The sequence below is a fragment of the Lepisosteus platostomus genome, chromosome 16, assembly GCF_059453375.1.
Source record: "Lepisosteus platostomus isolate fLepPlt1 chromosome 16, fLepPlt1.hap1, whole genome shotgun sequence".
In the NCBI taxonomy this organism is placed as follows: Eukaryota; Metazoa; Chordata; class Actinopteri; order Semionotiformes; family Lepisosteidae; genus Lepisosteus; species Lepisosteus platostomus.
In genome coordinates, this window is record NC_142626.1 from 27,127,530 (window position 1) to 27,151,282 (window position 23,753).

At 40.5% G+C, this 23,753-nt stretch overlaps 1 protein-coding gene across 1 annotated transcript in view; it reads right to left on the reverse strand.

Annotated features, from left to right (window-relative positions):
- LOC148647124 (NACHT, LRR and PYD domains-containing protein 3-like) overlaps positions 1 to 23,753 on the reverse strand; it is a 405,714-nt gene that overhangs the window by 351,977 nt on the left and 29,984 nt on the right. The window contains exon 9 of the mRNA XM_088609314.1: positions 1,248 to 1,421. Coding sequence (XP_088465440.1) covers positions 1,248 to 1,421 — 174 coding nt within the window. The remainder of the gene's footprint in view (positions 1 to 1,247; positions 1,422 to 23,753) is intronic.

Sequence of the window (23,753 nt, forward strand, 5' to 3'; positions counted from 1 at the left end):
TACAGGGAGGGCGATGACGTCACCATGTCCAAACTAGCTCCACTACACTATTTCTATAAACCCCTCAAAATGACTATTTCTTTCTTTCTTTTCTTCACAATACAAATTCTAGTGATTACTGTATTTAAATTGTAGAATTTATTTTCATAATGCTTTGCTTTGTTCTGCTGGAAGCAAGCAGGGCAGCCAGAAGAAAGTGAAACTAGAGACATGATCGAAAAGGCAGGGGTTGAGCTGAGAGGAACTGATTAAAGCACCAGGGAGAGTCTGAAGGAGAGTCGTTTAACATGCAGGGTTCCAAGCATAGGGTTCAGTTCAAGACATGGTTAAACAGGCAAGGTCAAAGCACAGAGAGAGAGGAGAAAACACTGGGGAAATTCAAAGCTTAGAAGAAGTAAATGAGACTCTAAAATGAGAGATTAACAAATTGGTAAATTTTGCATACCAAACTTGTTTCCACAGTTACTGTACATCCTTTCAGATGTATATAAAATATCAGAAAATACAGGAGGAATAAAAGAGTAAGACGCAGGTTAGAAAAGGAGGTTGGCACTTTCAAAGAAATTGAAGAATCTAAAACCATTCAAATCTGCATGAATCCACCAATTCACATTCATGGAGAGAATATGAGTAAAATATTAATATTCAATATTGGAAGAAACACCAATTACAAGCCAAATATGATAAATCTGGAAGCACATACTGTTGGAGGAATTGCGAAGAAAATCTGGGATATGGTAAACATTTTTTGGTATGAAAATAAATTGGGGAAAGATTCTGGAAGAAAAACGTCCTCATTAGAAGTCCTTTTGCTTTTGGGACAAACACCAGATGAAAGGCTTTCAGAGGCTGAAAGATACTTGTTTAGAACTGTCAGAACTGCAGCCATGAAAACAATCACTAGAAACTGGTTAAAGCTGGGCAGACCTTGTGTTTAAATTAAGACGGACTCTATGAATGAAATCTCATGAAGAATATTACCCACAGAATTCTAAATCAACCACAACATATACATGTGTAAAAAAGATGGGCAAAATGGGAAGGATTGCATGTCCAGTCCCTCAGTAATGAGATATTAACAAAGAGCAATAGTCAGAAACAAGAACTTGTATAAAATTGCCCCCCTTCTATTTGTTCATTACTTCACATATATTTATTTTTTAATGCATGTGAACAGGGAATATTGTGTGTCTCAGGATATCTAAATAAAACAATAAAATACGAAAAAATCTCCAGTGTTCACTTACTTCAGTGTTGTTAATTTACAGTTGGGATCCCTCAGAGCTGCAGACAGCATTTTCACTCCTGAATCCCCCAGGTTATTGACACTCAGATCCAGCTCTCTCAGACTGGAGTGTTGAAACTGAAGAGCAGAGGCCAGATCTTCACAACATCTCTTTGTTAGTTCACATCTCACCATCCTGTAGACAAAAAAACAGGAGCACAGCTGAGCATCTGCACAGCTCATCCACATCTTTCTTTCCAAGTCTTCACTACACCACCCAGCTCAGCAGTAATATACACCATCATGTCATTATCCATCTCAGAGTGTCCATGGATGAGGATGGTAACAGCTGCTCCAAAATTTGGGTTCCAGAAGGAAGAAGAAAAATGAAAAGAAAATGTCAGGAAGGGAGACACTGAGAAATAGGGAGACACATGGGGATACAATGAAAAGGGAAACAGAAAGAAAGACTTTGACTTTAAACCATAATAAAAATTGATTCACATTTATCATTATATTTTATTATTATGGCATCTTCTTATAGTTATTTTTAGTTATAGTGCATAATGATTATACAGTAGTTTTAGTGATTAATGGTTTATTAATCACAATGTAAATTACCAACACTGGAGTAAGTGAACTGTAGATTTTATTATTGTTGTTTGTAGATACTGTATGTTGAGAAAAACAACATTCCCATTTGAAGAAAAAAAACAACCAGGGTTTTAAGCATAACAACACATAACATAAAAATAATAAACAATAATAATGTGAAGCCGTAAACAGCATACACACTCACAACCCCTATATACTATACAAATCCCACTAAAAAGAAAAAAGAAAACGATAATGAAACTAAACAAACCCCATCCCTCCCAAAAAGGGACTGCACACCTTGCACACATACAGTACAGTACAGTACTCTCACACGTAACATAGTCAAAACACACCGACACCTTCACACAAGAATCTCTACAGTTTAACTGGAGGCACCAGTTATAAAAAAATAAAAAATAAGAAACAATAACGTGACCCTGCCTAACTTAGGAATTGCATGACTTTAAAAGATTAGTTTAGTTAAAAAAAACTAATCTTTTTATGCGCACAAAAACAGGTGATTTTTCTTCCTCGTGATCAGCTTGGAAACTTACGCTGTAAATTACTTTTTAATCAAACGTTTAAAACACTTGAATTTCATAAACACAAAGAAAAAAAACATATACTATTTTCCTATGGTACGAAGCAGATCAGTGGGTCTTTTTTTTCCAATCAGAGACTGGGAAAATAGCTCCCCGCCCAATGCTCTGCGTCAGAGAAGAGGCGGCACTGAGAGAGGGAGGAGGCGCGGAGCTCTGTAATACAGAATGAGCCATCTGCAGCCTGGAACGCTTAAAGCACAGATCGCTTCTGCCTTTATAACTTAGGTTTTCAAATTAAGCAACGTAAATCATTTCCTTTGACTTCCAGTCCTTTAATTATCATTAAGGATAGCTACTTTCCTCACCAATTATATTTATTTTTTAAAACATTGTTAAAAAAAGCAGGAGCTTATTGTACTTCCTAATGATATGTGGAAAGATTATAGATTTTAATCGCCTTTAGGTTTTTATCAATTTTAACAGTGTCATCAAAACAAATGCCACAAAACTATTCTCGATTGTATTTCTGAATGTTATGTCTAACTTAGTTCAATATTTGAAATACAGTACAAGTCATTGTTCAAATTTACGTTAAATCCGAGTATTGGAAAATATATAAAATACAGAATTAGTAAAGAAAAATATATAAGGATAAAATATATTTTAAAATATTTTGCTATCAACAATTAATAACAGTCTTAACTGTTCATAACAATTATATGTATTAACTAAGGAACAGGGTGGCAGTGTTTAGCATGCTTTTGGTAGTTTTTTTCATAAATACAACAATTGCACCAGATATCTCAGTGACTTTCAAAAATAAATTATGCATGCAAATCTGTGAACTAGAAAGATAACTAAACTATCCATCCATTTCTAATGGTGGCACAGTGGTTAGCATTGCTATCCTACAGTGCTGGGGCCCCAGGTTCAATTCCTGGGGTACAGTATGTGTGGAGTTTGCATGTTCTCTCTGGGTTCATGTGGGTTTTCTCCAAGTACTCTACAGGTACCTACCTACTGGTAGGGTTAATTGGCTTATGGGAATACTAATAAGCCACACTCACACATGTGAGTGTCTGAGTGTGTGTTTCTGTCTGTTTGTCTGCCCTGTGATGTATTCTGGGTGTATTCTGCCTTGCGTCCGTTGCTTGCTGGGATAGGCTCCAGCTCCCCTATACTGGATAAAGAGATTAGAAAATGGATGGAACTAAAGGAATTGTGTAACTATACACAGTGATTAAACCCACTATGAGATGGCAGGATCTCACTGAGGATAAATTATTTTATAGTGCTGGTTTAACAAAAACAGCTTTTCCACCTCTCTGGCACATCAGTATCCATAACTAGTTGGACAACAAATCAACAAATTGCCTCTAAATATAAATATCTTCAGATGCTGGCTTAGCATCAGTTATGTTTGCCCATTCCTTTAATTTATGTGCATCCAAAAAACAGTTAAACGCTAGCAATTTCACAAAATGTAAAATACAATCCTCATTTCAGTATCTATGTAAACATTCAACAGTGGATATTCAGTGAGTCTGTTAACTTTATCACCTTCCCCTGCAGTCTGTAACATCTCCTGTCCATTTGTCAAAAGCATGCATAACCTTCTTAGGAAGTGTCCTTGTTATCAGTGTATTCCTCAACTTTCCCCAAATTATCTTTTTCCTACCTACCTGTACATCTCTAGTCTTAACATGCTACATGAGAACTTACTTTTAACCTGTGTCTGTTTATCGTATCTGTTTGCAGCCTGCAGATAACACTTTCAGTTATGCTAGATTAAACCTTTTCTACTGCTTTGAGAAACTGAAAATCCAATTGTAATTTTCATCCCCGTCTCAACTACTCTTCATTCTTCGTTTCAACTATACTGTTACTACAGGAAGTTTCAGGTCCACATTCCAGCTTCTGTGTTGTTCATTTATTTCTTCCTCACTGTTCGAAGCTCCTCTTACTTTCTTAAATCTACCGCTAGTAGATCTTTTGTCCATACATCCTCCATTGCTTCTTTTTCAACCTTTCCATCCTTCTACTTCAGTGTCTGCAACCTGGCATCTCTTATTCTAACCAGACCTTGAATATCCATATACCTTGCATTCATTTCTAATATACCTGTATGCTGTTATTTTGCATACAGTATGTTGTTTTTTTTGCAAGAGCTTTTCAGACACGCTGTTACTAGCCTGAACATAACTCCTAATGCTTTGCTCCCTGCAATAAATCAGACTAACTTAATTCCTCAAAAACTGCTTGGATTAATTTGTTTAAATCACAAACATCATATGTACAGTAAATACCGACCATGTATAGCATTAAAAAAAGCTGCATTATGGAACATCACACTGACTGATGTCCTACTTACTAACCTATATCTATGAAGGAGACAGAGTGCCGGTGTGGAATCAAGACGTGGGTGAGGTATTCTTTTAAATATTTTAAGAGTGAGCGATATCGCTTTGTGGAGAGACTAACATAAATTGCTCTCTAGTTAGAGAGAGAGAAAAGTTATGGAATGTTCGGCGCTGTTCTATGACGAACGATTTAGTCAGTCACATGAGCATTTAGTCTAGGCAGGCTCAATTAGATACATCATTGGCTGATATAATCAATTAACATGGCGCCGGGGAGTGGGTACGTATTGCTCCTCATCTTTATGTCTTCATCTGTTTCGTATTGTTGTTTTCCTATCTTGATAGATATTTCTTATCTTGGGTGCCTCTGCGAATGGACCCCCCAGCTGACTCAGAGCAGAGCAGGCGAACGCGAAGGACGCGGAGCGGGGAGAACTTCAAGCGAGAGTGAAGCGCCGCGACTACCTGACCCCACTCCTGAGTGTCCTCCTGGCCAACGTGCAGTCCGTGGAGAGCATGATGGACGAGTCTTAAGCCATCAGAGGGATTACTGTATTCTCTGTCTCGCCGAGACCTGGCTGACCCCCAATACACCTGACTCAGCCATTCAGCTTGACACGATTCTCCACCTATCGCATGGATCGCTCTGGTTCGGCTGGTGGTGTACAGTATGTCTAATGATAGACAACTCTTGGTGTGCAGATGTTTTGAAACAGTTTTGCTCTCATGAAGGCTGGAAGTATCACTGAGGATACCAGTCATCCTGGTTTCTCACTTTTCTCCCCCTTCCCTCCGGTAAGTGTTATAGGAGCATAAAGGCAAGTACGTCCAGATTCAGAGACAGTATCTTCACACAAACTGTCAGATTACTGAACGCTACAGATGCAGCCATTCAAAGTGAGCGATACAGACACGTACCGCAGGTAATTGGCTGCGGTGTCGCGTATCATGACGCAAGATGACGCGGGGTACCGCGGTACGTGATTGGTTGACCGACAGAGGCACTCGTGGTCCGTTGGTCTGTCGTAGAAAGACTTACTGTACAGTAAACGTCTTTACTGTGCCCGTTGTAGATATTGAATTTTACCACTGAAGGGAAATCTTAGTAGCTGAGCATAAAAAGAATAGGAGCATACTGTAACGCGTGTGAAGGCCATAAACGATATTAATTTTGGAACAGTATATAGCTGGTCTTGGTACTTTAAAGAAAAAAATACACACCAGTATTCCATTTCTCCCTAAACATTTTAAGCTTCGGAGTCTTTAACTAACGTGATACCGGAGTCAACAAGCATACTTTTAGAATTTGATTAATTCAGAAATACAATCAAGCATTTAACAAATAAAAACGATTACAATCTAATCCTTCCACGTTTGATCCCAAAATCCCAAGAAATATAAATCTTAACGGGTAGAAAGCTATGCTGAAAGTTTATTAAGATACTTAGAAGACAAAGATACTGTATCAATTTATGTTGCATTAGCCTGATTATGATTAAAAAACACATATAATTAAACACGCGTTTGCGATTTAAATCAGAACACAATTTAAATCAATATAAATGTTGATATTGTAACGCATACTGTCCAGCCTCCATTTCTCTATAAAAATTTACTCTGTTGCACACACACACACAATAGAAGCAGGAAGCAGAAGCAGGGACCGTTGTCAGAAGGGAAGAAGGTGACTATTCATTGTTATCAAAAATGACTTAGAATCGATCATGTTGCGATATTTTGAAATATAAAAGTCAATTGATTGTCCATAATATCGCTATTCTATTTTTTCGAAGAAATGTTTGTTAAAAGAAAAGTCCAGCACCAGCTGGATTTGAACACACAACCTGCCAGTTGTTAGTCAGGCACGTAGACCAGTAGGCTACAAGACAACTCACATGAACAGGGAGGCGAAACAGCCCTACACAGCCCTGTCGCAGTACACAAATATAATCATACCGTTATTAAATTCTTTAGACACCCGATTCCATATTAAATTAGCAGAAAAGCTTAAAACTACCACTTTTTCACACGCTATTTCACATGCTAGTTAAATACTTCGATGCTTAAAATCGTTAGGGAGAAATGGAATACCGGTGTGTATTTTTCTTTTAAAGTACAGATTCCTGGAATCTGACTGTCTGACACCCTTCTGAAGTGGTTCCATAAAATCTGGTATACGGAAAAGAAAGCGTTGATAAATACAAGTGTCTTTTAATACACTCTTTGCTGTGCTCTTGAGGATCCTTGTGATATTTTGAGCTCTAGTTGAATGATAAGTGTCGCATTTGAAATCATTTTCGTAGTTAGAAATTATGAAACGCCCTGTTAAAAGCAAGGAAGTTTTTATGCCCGTTGAAGTAAAACAAAATGCCTGACAAAGTATGGTTTAGACAGATTCCATTTGCTTGTACAAATGTGCTAAAGAAATTATACTTTGAGTATACAGCTTGTCCAAAGTCATCCATTATTAATACTATTAGTAATATCTTCGGTAAAGGCTTTGATGCATAAATATTTCTGATAAAGGTATGTTGTGTACTTTTGTCCAACTGAGTAATCTTGCTTTCATAAAATATACCAACATTTTAATGACTGATGATTAACATGCTGTAATACACAGTTCAAAATTAAAGGCTCAAATGCTGTACATGAGAGGTTAAGTTCCCCCTGGCGGTTTTACAAGGTGACGCCGGATAGTCTCCGGCAGAGGGTCAAATGACGGGCGATTAACCACGTGACACTGCGTGATACCGCGTGATACTGCGACACGCCCACCGGGGTATGCCGCGAAATACCTCACCCATTTTGAATGGCTGCATCTGTACCTCTACAACTGGCTCACACCGATTTATTTTCTAAGATGTATGTTATTTAACTTGTTGTTGCTGCCACTGTTCTGTGTTTGTTTTTGGTGTTAATGTGTTTGTAGTGGAGCATACATGTAATGAAAGTTAGAGGGCTGTAATTGCTGGTATTTTGGGCCCCTTAATGGTGATCAGTGATAGCGCATTAATTTTTATCTGCTGTGTCACAGAGAGAAATCTGTACAGGCTTTCCCAGGCAGGCTGTATCCCCATTCAAGTTTCCAGTGAGTGTCAGGGAGAGATGACAGATGGCATCAGTGCACAGCCTGTACAGAGCTTTCCCCTCAGCTGTGATTAGAGATCGTTCCTCTAAAGTATGAGATTACAGGAATGTTTGTATCTGTTTAACTTACATTTGGGAACCCTAAAACATTTGCCAGAAGGAAGAGGTTCATATTCAGAATTGAGGATATGGGAAGGATCTGATATAATTTTTTCTGCCCGTTTGATTATGGATTTTTCAAAGATTGTCTGAGGGAGGGATGTTGTTTCACTCCCATGACTTCAAAGCTGTTTGGATGAGTCGGGAAATTTGCGATTTAAAATGAACTGATAGATTACCAAACCACACTGTTAAACCATTTCTGATAATGCTTTCGATTACAGCATGGTAAAAGAGCAGCATTACTTCCTGTCAAACCCCAAACACTCTTAGTCTTCCAAGAAATATAAGTGCTGCTTAACTTTGGAGAAAAACTCTCCACACGAGTAGTCCAGCACAGGTTACTGTCTATGTGTACACCTAAGTACTTATATGAATCAACCTGAGTGATAAGTTCTTTGTGGATTACTACATCTGGGTGATCACCAACTGCTCTGGGATCAAAAACTGTTTCTTTTGTTTTTTTAACATTCAGAATTAGGCAATTGTTGTCACAGCATTGCACAAACCTTTGGATTTCTGACTTATACAGATGAGCTGCTTCCTCTGCGCACTGAGCCAAGCACAGCTGTATCATCCGAGAATTTGAAGATGATGTTGCTTTGACTACTGATTGCACAATCATTTGTATAAAGTGTGACCAGAACTGGAGAGCTCACACCGACCTGAGGGTCACCTGTGCTAATGGATCTTGATTCCGAAAGAAAGAGTTTTATTGACCTACTGACAAACTGTGTACGGTTTGTTAAACATGAGTGATACCATCTTATAATGTAATGGTTAATGGACATTTGCTTCAACTTGCTTATCAATAGATGGGGATGCAGCGTATTTAAATGCAGAGCTGAAGTCCATAAACAGCATCCGAGCATAGGCATTGGGGTCCTCTAGGTGTTTAAGAAACAGATGCATAATGCTGTTGATTGCATCATCGGTGCCCCACCTGTGTTTATATGCAAACTCATATGGATCTAGTACAGTGTTCACCTCTGAGCACAGCATGGATACCATAATCCTCTCAAACCATTTCATAACAACAGACATCAGTGCTACCGGCCTGTAGTCATTATTATCTGAGGGACAAGGCTTTTTGGGTATTGGCACCATCATTGCTTATTTTCACAGCGCTGGAACAAAGTGAAAGTCAGCAGACTTCTGAAAGACGGGGCACCATCCTGGTGTTAATTCCTCTGCGCAATTTTTTAAAAGAGAGGCAGAGATGCCATCGCGGCCTGTTGCCTTTTCCGCACATATGTGCTTGAAACATTGTGTGGTCATCTGTGGAATTATTACAAGCCTACTGTCTGCTGTAATAGTATCTAGTATACTATCACCTGCAACAGAGAAGTCCTGTGTCTCAAACCTCAGATAAGTCAGTCAGATCATTTGCTTTAGCCAACTCATCCATTGTATGGACGCTCTTCTTTGAAGATTTCATGTTTGTGACTGTTTTCATTGTTTACCACAGGCTCCTGGAGTTCAATGTTTCAAAGCCACTCTCCATTGTCGCCTTGTGTTGTTTCCTTGCATTCCTGAGTTTTAGTTTAAGCTCTTCTTGCAGTAATTTCAGTTGCACTTGATCCTGGTTTTTAAAATGGAGTCTTTTACAGTTGATGCAGTCTATCACATCCTTAGTTATATATGGTTTATTATTTGGGTACACTGTTCTGCTTTTCAAGAGGCAGCAAGAGGGGTGACCCTACATTAACAGCATCCCCCGAGATGTAGCGCAGACAGAATCTGATATGAATATCTGCCTGTACACTGCAGGGAATACAGTCCCAAAGTAGCTCACATCAAGTCCACACAGTTCCAGCAGCCCAGGTCCATGTCCAGCAGGTGGGGTAGCTGGGTAACACTGGCTCAGACCAGTCTGCTGGTGAAGAATAAGAAGTGGTCCAGTTCTGTCTCCATTCTAGTATTGTGGCTGTGGGTTGTTTAAGAGGGAACATACAGTGGAGCAGTGGTTAACATAGCTGTATCGCAGTACTGGAGTCCTGGGTTCAGTTCAAGACCTGGGGAGCTGTCTGTGTGGAGTTTGTATGTTCTCTCCATGTTCACACTGGTTTCCTCTGTCGACCCTCTGGTGGACTGACAACCAGTCCAGGCTCCTGTGTTGAGCCCATTGCTTGGTAGGATAGGCTCTGGCTCACTCATGACCCTGAATTAGAAACCATGACAGACTGGGCGTCTCCTCCTCTCTCCAAACACACAGAGAGCACCACTCCTCCAGCAGACTGAGGAAAAAATGAGGCAGTGGGGACAGGTCAACCCCACAGGTGTCCAGTAGAAAGAGGACCAGGGCGAGTTTGAGGTCTCCTGCTCGACTCAGCAGGACACAAGGCTGGGTCATGAGCAGATGATGACAACAGTTGAAAGTCCTCTAGTGATTTTCACAGTGCCCTTACGTCTTGCTCTCCCCCAGCCATGACCATGATGTCATCAGTGTACTCTGAGTCTGGGATAGTAAGTTTAGGGCAGCCTGGGATGGACAGACTCTTGCTGACCCACTGCAGCTGATATAGAAGAGGCTCAATGGCAAAGTAGTGGAGTATCTCCAAAAGTGAGAGTATATCAGTGTATTTTCACAACCAATCTCCAGCAGTGATCTTTTCTTTTGTCCTGTATATTTATGTCTGTTGAGAGGACACAGTGAGACATATAAGAAATCTAAGGATTCTACTGTATACTGTATACTTCTACTATATAATTACTTTTTTTAATTCCAGAGATATTATAAAATGTTTGAGAGGACACCATTCCAGGTAGAAACTGACTATTTGGCTGGAGGTCTTATTAGGCTAGACTAAACTGTATCTTTAAACACAAAAACTGAAATGAAAAAGAATTCTGAGTCCTGAAAAAGCATTTGATAGAGTATTTCAGCATTTTGTATTTGAAACTTGTAGGGAATTGGGTTTTCATAATGGTTTTATTGTTTGGCTACATGCAATGTAAAACCAACCAAATGCACAGGAACAGGCCTACAGCAACTTTTCAGAACAGGAATTAAACAAAGAAAATTTTGAAGCAATGTTATTGGAGAATCTACTGTACATCCCTGGAGATAAAAAAATAATAATTTACAATAAGATTGGGATAAGATAAAATGTAGGGCAAATGCAATACCCAGAAACCTAGAAATCATTAAAATGTAACTAAGAGGTGCTAAAAAATCAGGTTAAACAAAAACTTCAATTCTTGGGAAGGATGAACACAGCAAGAATGAAGGTACTTCCAGGATTTCTGTTTTGTACCAGACCTTCCTTATTCCCCTCAATGACGATTACAAAAACATTTGTCTATTTTATGTGGTTTAAAGTCAGGGTCCCATGCTATTTCTCTCAACCCCTCAAAACGACTAATCCTCTATTTAGTTTCTTTCATAATACAAATTCTTTTCATTGGCATTTCTAGATTTAAATTGCAAAATTTATTTATTTTCATAATGCTTTGTGTTCTATTAGGTGTAAAACAATATTTTAAGTGTGATGAACAGTTCGTCACCATTTTGCTGGGGAGCTGTCACTCAGGTAGTTGAAGCTTTAAGGTGAGCTGCACATTAGTAATACTGTAGATTTGGGAGTGTGAGTGGTGTAGGTTTTACCTGAGGTTTTCTTCCCTCCAAAATAAATCTAGATTAAAGTTTGCCCTGAAATTTGACTTTATCTGACATTACAGGGATAAGTTTATACTGTCAGCTAGTTGACAAAGAAGGCAGTGTAACATTTGAAAAACATCAACATCACTTAATAAACAATTATCCAATTCAGGTCACAGTTACCCAGAGCCTGTGCCAGGAAGCACTGGACACAAGGCAGGATTGAACCCTGGACAGGATGCCACTCTATCAAAGGGCACACACTCACACCAGTGCCAGCTTTCCCCAGAAGCCTATTAACCAGCCAGCATGTTTGTGGACTGTGGGAGAAAACTGGAACAGTACACAAACATGGGGAGAACATACAAACTCCACACAGATAGCACCCCAGGTCTGGAATTGAACCCAGGGCCCCAGTGTGATATCTCCTGCACTGAGCTGATGGAAGCAGTAAACCGGAGACTCCGGAGACCGGAGAGTAGGAAGTGAAACTAGAGATGCGATCAGAAAGGCAGGGGTTGAGCTGAGAGGAACTGATTAAAGCACCAGGGAGAGTCTGAAGGAGAGTCATTTAACACGCAGGGTTCAAAGCACAGGGATCAGTCCAAGATGTGGTCAAACAGGCAATGTCAAAGCACAGAGAGAGGAGAAAATGCTGGGGAAAGCTGAGAAGAAATAAATGAGACTCCAAGATGAGAGATTAACAAATTGATAAATTTTGCATACTGAACTTTCTTTAAAAGCTACATCCATTCAGATGTACAGTATGTACAATATCAGAAAACAGAGGAAGAATACTCGAGTTAAAAGAAAGATGCAAATGAGAAAAGGAGGTTGGCACTTACACAGCAATTGAAGAATCTGCATAAATCCACCAATTCACATTCATGGAGAGAATATGAGTAAAAAATTAATATTCAATATTGGAATATTGATACTGTAAACTGCTGGAAGAATGGCTGGGAACACCTGGCATATCCTAAACATTTTTCTGGTATGAAAATAAACTGGGGAAATATTCTGAAAAACAAATATTAAAAAAAATCCTTGTTAGGAGTCCTTTTTCTTCTGGCACAAACACCAGAGCTGCCTTCAGAGGCAGAAAGATACTTGTTTAGAACTGTCAGAACTGCAACCATGAAATAAATCACTAGAAACTGGTTAAAGCTGGACAGACCTTGTGTTCAAATGGAGAAGGACTCTATGAATGAAATCTCATGAAGAATAATACCCACAGAATTCTAAACCGAAAACTATATATATATATGTGTGGAGGATATGTGACGGAAGAGGAGGATCAAGAGGATTAACAAGGATGTCAGACAGGAGCAGGTGCTATGGCAGTGAAAGACCAGCTCCATCTCTGAACAGTTATCAGACACAGATGGATCCAAAACAGACAAACTAACTGACAGCCAGGATAGTTCACAGGATTCTCCACTAGCAGATCACCAGCTCTGACTATTTTTTTCAGGCTATTACAATCAACGGTACTGATGTTACCAAACCAGCAAGTGAGACGGTATGTTAATACACTTTCAAAGACTTGAAGAAAAGTGATAGCATGGTTCTACAGTATCTACCTTGAAATTGCTAAGCTTACTTAGAAAAGAGTCTCTGTTCAGTTTTTTTTTTATAAATGGTGTTGCAGCATTTGTCCTAACTCAGTTTTTTTCTCTGGCCAGTCCTGTATACCTGTAGTCATTGACAATTTTGACAGTCTGACCATTAGTTAGTGTAGATTGGAGCGGTGTTGCATTTTTCTTAAAATCAATGACCAGCTCCTTTGTTTTTAAAACATTACCTGTAATGAGAACTCTTCACACCATTTAGTACGGTTATTTAGAATGGGTCAATGATGGTTTTCTGGGTTCCTTAGTAAGCTGACCAGTGCTGTGTCCTTAATCTACATATAATGTCCTTAATGAAATGTACAAAAAGGACAGTAAGGGAGACAAAACAGAGCCCTGTCGTGATCCAGTGGAAGCACAGCGAATGTCTAATTAACAAGTTCCCCAGTTTGAACTGTTGAGTCCTATTTGTTAAGACGTTTAGGACCTACAGTAACTTATCAATATACTGTTTAGCGTGACGTTCCGAGAGTGTCTATGCAAGCTGCAATTGTTGTATTGTGTTAAAAGCAGAGAGAAAGTCAACAGATAATATCCTTACATATGACCTTGCTTGATCAAGTTGCCGATAGACCGGATTTAACAATGTGAGTATTGCATTGTCTGCCCCCTCCTTTCTCTATATGCAATCTGCAGGGGGTCAATAAGGTCTTGTGAATTGTTTGTAATGTAATGCTTTAAGATTCTCTCCAGACTTTTCATGTAAGAGCAGCTGGCCTGTAGCTGTTAAGCAGTTGACCTGGCAGTTTTTGGAAGACGAATAATGATTGATTTCTTTCACAGAGAAAAGATGATTTGTAGATTGAAGGACGTTTGAAAATATGCAGCTAAGATGCAGAAATGCAGCTGAAAGGGAAATCTGAGGGAAGCAGGATGCAGACCATCAGCTGTTTTACTGAGGGAGATCTGTACAGGCATCCCCAGGCAGGGTGTGTATCCTACTGCACCCCAAACGAGTTCTCTGGGGAGTGTGAGGCAGTGCAGACAGCCGAGATCTGTGCACAGCCTGCACAGAGCTGTCACACTAATCAATGTGGACTAGTGGTATAGATGATCGGACCCTATGCGGTGCTAAAAGGAATCAGGTTAGACTTCCAAGAGACGAGAGACAAAGTTCGAGGTCGGGGTTGCCAGGCTAGGTCAGGAATCCAGTGGTTAAAATGCGAGGTAACTAAATCCAAGAGACGCGAGGCAGAGACAGAGTCGAGGTCAGAGTCAGAGCAGGGTCGAGAGTCCAGAGATCGAGGCAGCGAGGTAAACAAATCCAAGAGATGCGAGGCAGAGACGAGGTCAAGGTCAGAGGCAACGCAGGGTCGGAATCCAGTAAACAGTAAATGAAGAAAAGCGCACAAGAGAAATCTATGACTATCTCAACAGTGAGCGAGGAGTGAATGGAGAGAACGGGTTTATATGGGAAAACAGGGAGTGCAGGGCTATTAATTGCTAATAGCGGCGCAGGTGTGTACGCCCGGAGTTGCACGCGGGAGTGTGGTTCGCGACAGTACCCCCCACAGGTGGCTCCGGACGCCGTAGATTGATGGAACGACTTGATGAGGGATTTATCTAGGATGTCCTGCTCCGGAATCCAAGATCTGTCCTCCGGCCCGTATCCTTCCCAGTCCACAAGGTACTAGCGCTGCCCCGTGTGCCAACGAGAATCCAGAATCTTATTAACAGTTAAGGTGGGAGTCGATAAGTCGGGGTGGAGGCGGCTGAGGTTGAGATCTAGAGAGGGGGGAATAATGGTAAGGTTTAAGAAGAGAGACGTGGAAGGTAGGGTGTATCCGGAGGGAAGGGGGGAGAGCAAGACGAAAAGAAACCGGGGTAATCCTGGAAACGACCCGGAAAGGGACGATAATACAGGGTCCCAATTTGGCAGAGGGTTGGCGTAAAGGGATATTCTTGGTGGAAAGCCAAACGAACTGTCCTCTACGGAGCCTGTGGAAGGGTCTTCGGTGCTTGTCAGCTGCCCTCTTATAGTGACATGAGGTTTTCAAAAGTGAGGACCGGACTGTTTTCCAGAGCTTCCTGAGAGAAGACACATATTGACGTACCAAGGGGACATCCGAGTCGGGGCTAGTAATAGGCAGGAGAGAGGGTTGATATCCCAAGGAGCAGAGGAAGGGTGAGATGCTGGTGGAGGAGGAGAAGAGGGAGTTATGAGCATATTCTGCCCAAGGTAGCAGGGAGGTCCAGTTGTCCTGGGATGCGGAAACATAAGCTGACAAGGTAATGTCAGTTTTGAGAGAGGGCCACCAGAAGTGAGTGGAGATGAGCTTTCAGCTGTGGCGAACTCCAGGGTGTCCGGCGAAGAGAGAGTCATGAACCCAGCAGAGGATGTCGGCGCAAACATATTCAGGAACGAAAAGTTTATCCGTGGGGCACTGGGGGGTTACGGGCTGGTTGGACTGAGGGCGTCGCACGAGGTCCTCAATGTCGCAGCGGATGGTGGCAATAAACTTATGAGGGGGAATAATGGGTTCAGGAGGTCTCTCAGCATTAGGAGGGTCATGCAGGCGGGAAAGGGCATCAGCCTTAACATTCTTGGAACCAGGGTTGTAGGAGATAAAGAAGTTAAATCAGGTGAAGAATAAGTGAGCTTGATGGCAAGTAGTTCCCTGTCACCCACATCGTAATTCAACTCGGCAGGGGATAGTCTTCAAGAAAAAAAGGCACAGGTGTGAAGGATGCCCTTGTCTCCATGACGTTTGGATAGAATGGTGCCAACTCCACGAGCAGAGGCATCGACTTCCAGGACGAAAGGCAAAGGGGCCGGGTGGCGGAGGAGGGGGGCAGAGGTGAAAAGGTGTTTTAAGTGGAGAAAGGTGCGGTCGGCTTCGGGGGACCACTTGCCTTGCCTGGGACCCTTGTGGGTCAAGAAGGTAATGGGGGCTGCGACAGAACTGAAGTCCCTGATAAAGCGGCAGTAACAATTGGCAAAGCCCAGAAAGCGCTGAATTTGCTTCAAGTTCTTGGGGGTGGGCCAGTTCTTAATGACTTCCATCTTGGAAATGATGTAGCCTAAGAATTGCATGTTGGATATGTGAAAAAAAACAAAACAGTAAACAACAACAACAAACAACAAACAACAAACAGTAAACAGTAAATGAAGAAAAGCGCACAAGAGAAAGCTACGACTATCTCAACAGTGAGCGAGGAGTGAATGGAGAGAAGGGGTTTATATGGGAAAACAGGGAGTACAGGGCTAATTGCTAATAGCGGCGCAGGTTTGTACGCCGGGAGGTGCACGCAGGAGTGTGGATTGTGATAAGAGCTTTCCCCTCAGCTGTGTCCAAAGACAATTCCTCTAAGGTATGAGACTCTATTACAGTAAGAGCAGGGACTCTTAGAAACAGTGGAGTCCAGGACTGACAAAGCAGCTCCTCATCTCCACATACACAGACAGCCCCACTCCTCTAGCAGTCTGAGGAGGAAAGGATGCAGTGGGGACAGGTCAACCCCACAGGTGTCCAGTAGAAAGAGGACCAGGGTGAGTTTAAGGGTCTCCTGCTGGATTCAGCAGGACACAAGGCCGGGCTATAAGCAGTTGATGAAAACTGTTGAAAGTCATAGGGTTTATCACAGAGCCCTGAATTCCTGCTTTCCCCCAGCCATGTTATAAGGTCATGAACTTTACTCATATTCTTTGACTTGGTCTCTCAATCAAAGCCTGGGTGAAATATTTACCATGTGATTGCTTCCACCTTGTCCAATTTAGGAAACTAAACTTTAGTACAAGACAGCAGCCGAGAGAACAAGTCCATACAAACCAGAATACTGCCTGAGACTGTCTGCCAAAGGGGAAATCTTGTGATTCACAAACTAGCTGTGCGTTTCACTTAAATTCAGTTAACATTGATACAGTTGGACTTCATTGTCGACAGAGTATATAATATTCTGATGTATATTCTGATATTCTATGCAATAATCTACAATAGGCAGTAAGAGCATTATATCCTGGGACAGTCTGAGTTCTCTCACTGTCTTCATGTCTTCATGTTTCTTTATTGACTTTTTCCACTCACCAGACAGAAATATCCAGAAAAAAACACATAAAGCAATAAATAGATTTTTTTTCTGTCTTCAAAGATCAATATTTTAAGTTCTGGACCTTAAAAAGTCTGAAAATGCTTATAGACCTTTCCCTACAGTATGTGTCTTCTAGCCTGAATATAAATAAAAAAATAAAAAAATAAACATTTGAGACAAATGGAACAAATCTAAAAAATTCTACATATTTTATTGTAAACACCTGGAATGGTATTACTAAGTGTGTGGGCCACTGAAACTCCGGCATCTGAGTGCCGTGCTAAAAAGAGTTTTACAGACAGTGGAAATTTTCCTGTTCTGTTAAAACTATTATAACATAAATTGAAAAATGTGTGTTTTATCATCCATTCATTCAGCAGTATTCACAAGGAAATGTGCACTTTCCCTCACAAATCTGATGAGCCAAAGTTGAACTGTTTCCTTTTACCTGATTCAATTGGTTTTAGAAAACATATCTTCTGGACACTTGTTTAAAAACAAATTTCTTAGCTGAAAATTACATTTAACCCTAACCCTAAACCAACTCTGGTAAACTTGGCCATATTTATGCTACTCAGACCTGACTACTGTTTCTGAATAGCAGTGCCATCAATTCAGATCACCATATTCCTTATAATAAAATGAATTTTCCCAATTTTTATGTTTTTCTATAACTTGCTATATGTTTAGATTAATGTATAATGTATATTATTTTAATATATTTATTTTAGTCTAGGGTGAAATGATTGTCTTTTCTGATGTTTTCAAAACCTTTTCTCGTTCCCCATTTTCAGTGTTTACAGTTTGTGGTTTAACCTCATGAGGAGGGGCTGGCCTGTTGTATATAAAAGGGGGAGTGGTGGTGAGAAAGTGGAGCCAGTCTTGCTGAGAGGCTCAAAGGAAGCACTGACTTAGTGAATTATTATTGGGATTTAAAGCTGTTTTCAAATGAATTACATGAAGCTAGTTTAAAGTTAGACTATCAACTCTCATAGTTGATATATTTCTATTCTGATGTTATTAGCTCTGATTTATTATTAGGGTCAATAATTCTGGTCTACGTGATTGAGAGGATGGGAGCATGATGGAGCAGGGGTGAGCAATGTTGCCTTGCAGCGCTGGGGCCCTGAGTTTAATTCCTGGAGTGTTATCTGCATGGAGTCTGCATGCTCCCGTAGATGTCCTCCAGGTGTTTCGGTTCCCTCCCACAGTCAAAAGACATACAAGTGGGTTAATTAATTTTTGGGAAAATTTGCCCTTTTCTCAGAGCATTTGTGTCTGTGTGTCCTGTGATGGACTGGGGTTCCGAAAAGTGTTCTGACCAGTATATGCTGCCTTGTACCCATTGCTGGCTCTGTTAGGCTCTATTTCTCCTTAGACCCTGTATTACAGCGGTTCCCAATCCTGGTGTGGAACTACCACAGCTACAGCTCTATCAAAGTCAAAGGCTGGGCTTGTACATCATCAATGGAAGGACCAAACGGGACTTTTTAGAAAGGTTTGGTTATAGCTCAGCTCTGGGCAGCAGTGTGGTCAACTATGGTCAGCTGGACCCCTCTGCTATAAGCACCTTCACTGTCTGACCACAAACTCCTCTCTCTGACCACAGTCACATTATACTGTACTTCAAGAGAGCACACCTGCACAAAGACACACTGACACAGCCCAGCAAGCCATAGGACCTCAAAGACCACTATAACATTATACTGTATGCCAGATGTATTCATATAGTCTGTGCCTGGTTCATGATATAACATTGGTGACATTCAGAGTGTCGGCTGCCTCTCTGCCTCTCCAGCCCCTCCTCGACACCAAACACCTGAACTGGTTGATGCCTCCCCATAGGTATCCAATCTGATAGCGGCCAGGAGGAAGACAGGAGGCCTGTGAATCTGTGTGGACCTGAGCTTTGTTCACTGCTCACCACACAATTCTCTAGCTTCTTTGTTTTCACAAAATTCACTTCAGGTTACTCTACACTCTTACAGGCCATAACCGCCGACAATGGGCTGCAGTCGGTGTCCGCTGAGTTTGAGTCTTGGTTGAGCTATACCAAAATATCATGCCACTCAGCTTGCTCTTATTTTTACGGGTATTTTCAATTGATCCCTTAAACAGGCTAAGGTACCACACTGCTTTAAGATGATTACTAATACCAGTACCTAAGAAATTCACTGTGAGCTGCCTCAATAACTACAGATCAGTATTCTTGATGTCTATTATTCTGAAAGTTTTGGAATGACTTATAGCCAACTTCCTGTCTAAATTGCATGTGGACCCAAGGCTAGTTAGCCTACAGAGCAAACAGGTCAGTGGAGGATGCAGTCTCCCTGGGGCTCCATGACATATTTTAACATCTAGAAGCAGCCAGGTCCTCTTTATTGACTGCAGTTCTGCTTTTAACACGATCACCCCTCTCAAGCTTTTAGATAAGCTAGCAGATGTGGGTATTGATCAGACTCTATGCTACTGACTACTGGATTTCCTTTCTGATAGGAAGCAGCTGGTGAAGCTGAAGGTACCATTTTTAAGCCTCTCACTCTGAGCACAGGAACTCCTCAGGGTTGTGTCTGATCACTTATGCTTTACTATCTGAACACAAATGACTATTTCACATTAAGGTTCAGTCAAACAGCTGATAACACTGCTTTCGCAGGCCTCATCACAAACAATGGTGAGTCAGTACAATGAAATTAAATAGCTCAATAAGTTGAACAGTGCAACCTCGAACTAAATGTGAGCAAAATAAAAGATCTTGTGGTGGACCTTTAGCAAAGCAAACTCTCACCACTACTCATCAATGGTCAGGCTGTAAAGGTGGTGGACAAATTTAAGTTCCTGGGCACCATCATCTCCAACACTCTAAAATGGGAGGTCAACACACCCATTATGATCAAGAAAGCTCACCACAGGCTCTTCTTCCTGAGACAGTTAAAGATGTTTGGAGTGTCACAGGAAGCATTAAACCTCTTTTACAGAGATCTGTCATCAAGAGTGTTTTGGCCTTCTGCGTCACAATGCGGTACGGCAACACTTCTGCCCAGGACAAGAAGCAGGTAGAGAGAGTAGTGTATACAGTATCACTTTCAAAACTTTAGGATGTCACCTTACTTCTGTGGACTCACTCTGAAATGCAAAGCTCTGAAGATCCTTGCTAATCCTTCCCACACTGCCCAACCTCTATCTACTTCTCTCCCCTCTGACAAGTAGATTAGGTCTATTAAGACAAGAACTACTAGGTCTATAACAGCACCTATTTGGAGGCTGTGAGATGCATATATTCTGCTTTTCAACTCTGATATTTTTGCATGGCTCTATTAGGCTCCACTGTTACTTATCTCACTGTTATTATTGTATTACTGGTGTGAGTTTAGGATGTTTTGTGAATATGCTGAGTGGATGCATTCTGTTATTGAATTTGTTGTATATTTGTATTGCATTCTTTAATTGTATGAGCTCACTGAATCAATTTCCATTGAACTTGAACTCTTCCATACACTGCTCCAACACATGGCCACAAAGCTCGCCATAGAGCTGGCTGCTCACCAGCCACCTTCATGCTTGGACACAAACTTCTACTTTCCCAGGACAGACTCCAGGCATATCCAGCTCAGACATCTATGGAGCTCCCCTATGCAGGTCACAGAGCAACTGGCTCCAGCTACCATTTGCCTCTCTGATGCACGGTGGCATCACCTAGATGATCTGGCACTAGTGTTTGTGCTCCTTCCATTTCCAATGTCTAGTTTCTTATTTTTACAGGGGATGGGTTACGTCACTCAGCCCCCCCCCCCCCAACAAAGTGTAGAGCTGAACCGGTCTCATTCCTTACTGCTCTATTTGTGACTGTTTGTGTCATTTAAGGTAGCTCAATTGAAAGGGTTCAGTTCCTGGTGTGCCATTTACATGTTTTCCCCGTGTTAACATGGGTTTCCCCTCGGTGTTTCCATCTCCTTCAACAGTTCGAAGACATACTGGTAGTTTAATTGGCTTCTGGGAAATGAGTCCTGGTGAGAATGTGTGCATGTTTGTATCTGTGTGTGCTCTGCAACGGACTGGCATCTCATCCAGGTTGTATCCTGCTTTGTGCCAGTTGATTGCCAGGATAAACTCCAGCTCCCCCACAGCCCTGTACTAGATAAAGCAGTTAGAAAATGATTGGACTGGCGGATGCATCATTTTACAAATGTTCCAATTCAAATACTGTACAGAAGACACTCTTCAAATGTTGTTTAATTAACACAAATATTTTCAAGTATTATTGGTCTATATATATGATGTGGTAGTGATTCCAGTGCTATTCAATGTAGTACATACAGTGATCATACAAAAACATATAATCCAATTTCCTCGTACTCTTCCACATTTATGTATTTGCTTTGCATAAAATAGAAGTACAACAATGGTCTTTTAATGGGGGAAGTTGTTCATTGTAACTTTTTTAAATACATAAATCAAAAGACAAGTTGAAGCATTTAGGTGTTTTTTTGAATTGCCTATTTAAAAAGGACACAATGAAAAACTGATTACTTCTTCAGTTTAAAAATACTGACACTGACAGCTATAAAGTATTATGACATGACAGTTAAAGCTATTTTTTAGAAAATTCAATTGTTAACATTTGCTTTTTAGGCTGAAACGACAACTCTTGCGGTTAAAGTATGATACTGTTCACATAGATGCAAAGAAAATACTGGTATTCAAATGCAAAATATCCGTCAAAGGCCAAACAGATAGAAAATTACAAACATTGTTATCCTCTCATCCAGTAATTCAGTGCCTGAACTGCCCAGAATGTGTTGCTACCACTCAAGATTGTCGTACATAGTCATGTAATTACCCCAAATTAAGGCACTATATCTTGGAGATGAAAAAATATATTAGACACTATGGCTTCAAAAAAACATTGTATTTCACTGACTAACATTTCTATGACTAACAGCAGTGGGCTGCACCTTTCTCATGCTTCCTCTCCTGCTCTTCCACATTTTTTCCTGCAGGAAAAGCAAATTACCTACAGTATGAATGGAAGCAAACTGATACATCTTAAGAGTTTCAAAATGGACTGAACTGCAGTAGGGACACTCCACTCAAAGCACTTACAGATAATGGAGACTCTCCTCCACCAGGACCAGTGTGTAGCAACCACTTGTTAATGCAAAGGCAGCCAAAGTGACAGTATGTTCTGCACACATCAGCTATCATTTGGAAGGAGAACATAGTGATGAAGCCAGTTCATACATGAATTCCAGGAGCTATTGTAGTTACTTAACCAAATACAATTTGATCTTGCTGTATGAAACCTGAAAGTACAGACTTTTGTCAATTTACTAAAGCTATTTGCAAAATAGACTCCTGGTGCTCATTAAACACCTGCTGGGCACACCCTTCCCCAAATCGTATGTGAGTATGAAATAGGTTAATAACTTCTGTATTAAAAGATTTCAAATTTGTTGATTAAAGATTGTTTAAGTTTAAGCATGTTCACGTTGCTACAGTGAAAAGAACTGCTATTTAGTTTAAACTGTGCACACATACTACAGCGTGACCTGTCTCACTGAAATTCTCATGATATCAAATTCCTCTTTTTCATGTTTCGCCTGTCGCACCCCTCCTCCTCTTTCCAACACTTCTCAGTCTGCAGGGCTCCCAGCATCCTCATCATCAAAGTGGAGAAGAAGGGCGATGAGGGAGATTGTTGCACAAAATCACATACAGTTTGTAACTTTTGTCTTATTAATTCCTCTCTCTTATTTTAGATCTTAATTCTTAAAAAAATATACTATGCATAGTGACTTTAATGAATAATATTAAAACAAATAGGCATTTAAAAACCCCAATTGTGATTTCTGTTTAAGGGCATCTTTAAATTCTGACTCTCTCTGAACATTTGGTAGAACTAGTTTTCACTCACATTATTCACATTTTGCAAACTCATTTACATTATTTATTTATTAGTATATTATTTTAATGTTTAACTGTGATATATAAAAATAATATAGTACACATTATTGTATTTTACTATCAAAGAAAGAGTCTATTTGTTAGCACTGATGTATTGGGCAGGAACTGATCCCTGGAGCTTCTGGTTCACAGGTGAAAATTTTACCATTCAACCAAAACATCACTCAGTTCACAAGCCTTTCAATTTCCATTACAACAATAACCACTGCAAAATGTATTTAAAACAAGCATGTCAAAATGTTTCCAAAAATAGTCACCGAGTTAAACAATTCCATGCCAAATCGCATGAAGAACGCATAATACGCTACCACTACAGTCTATATAAATATATTTAAAATAATAAATTAATATTGTCAACACTGAGACACTGACTGTGCTCCAGGCTGCAAGACAATTGAGTGGAGTCAAGCTTGTGGTCGGCCGTTGGGCCGACACCTGCAGCTGGAGTGTCCGAAGTTCGAATTGTGAGCTTTTATATTTTGGCATTGCACTGTAGAATCAATAATAACTAGTTTAAAAAAAAAGTTAAAATAGTTAATTATGGGATTTAATGTTGAA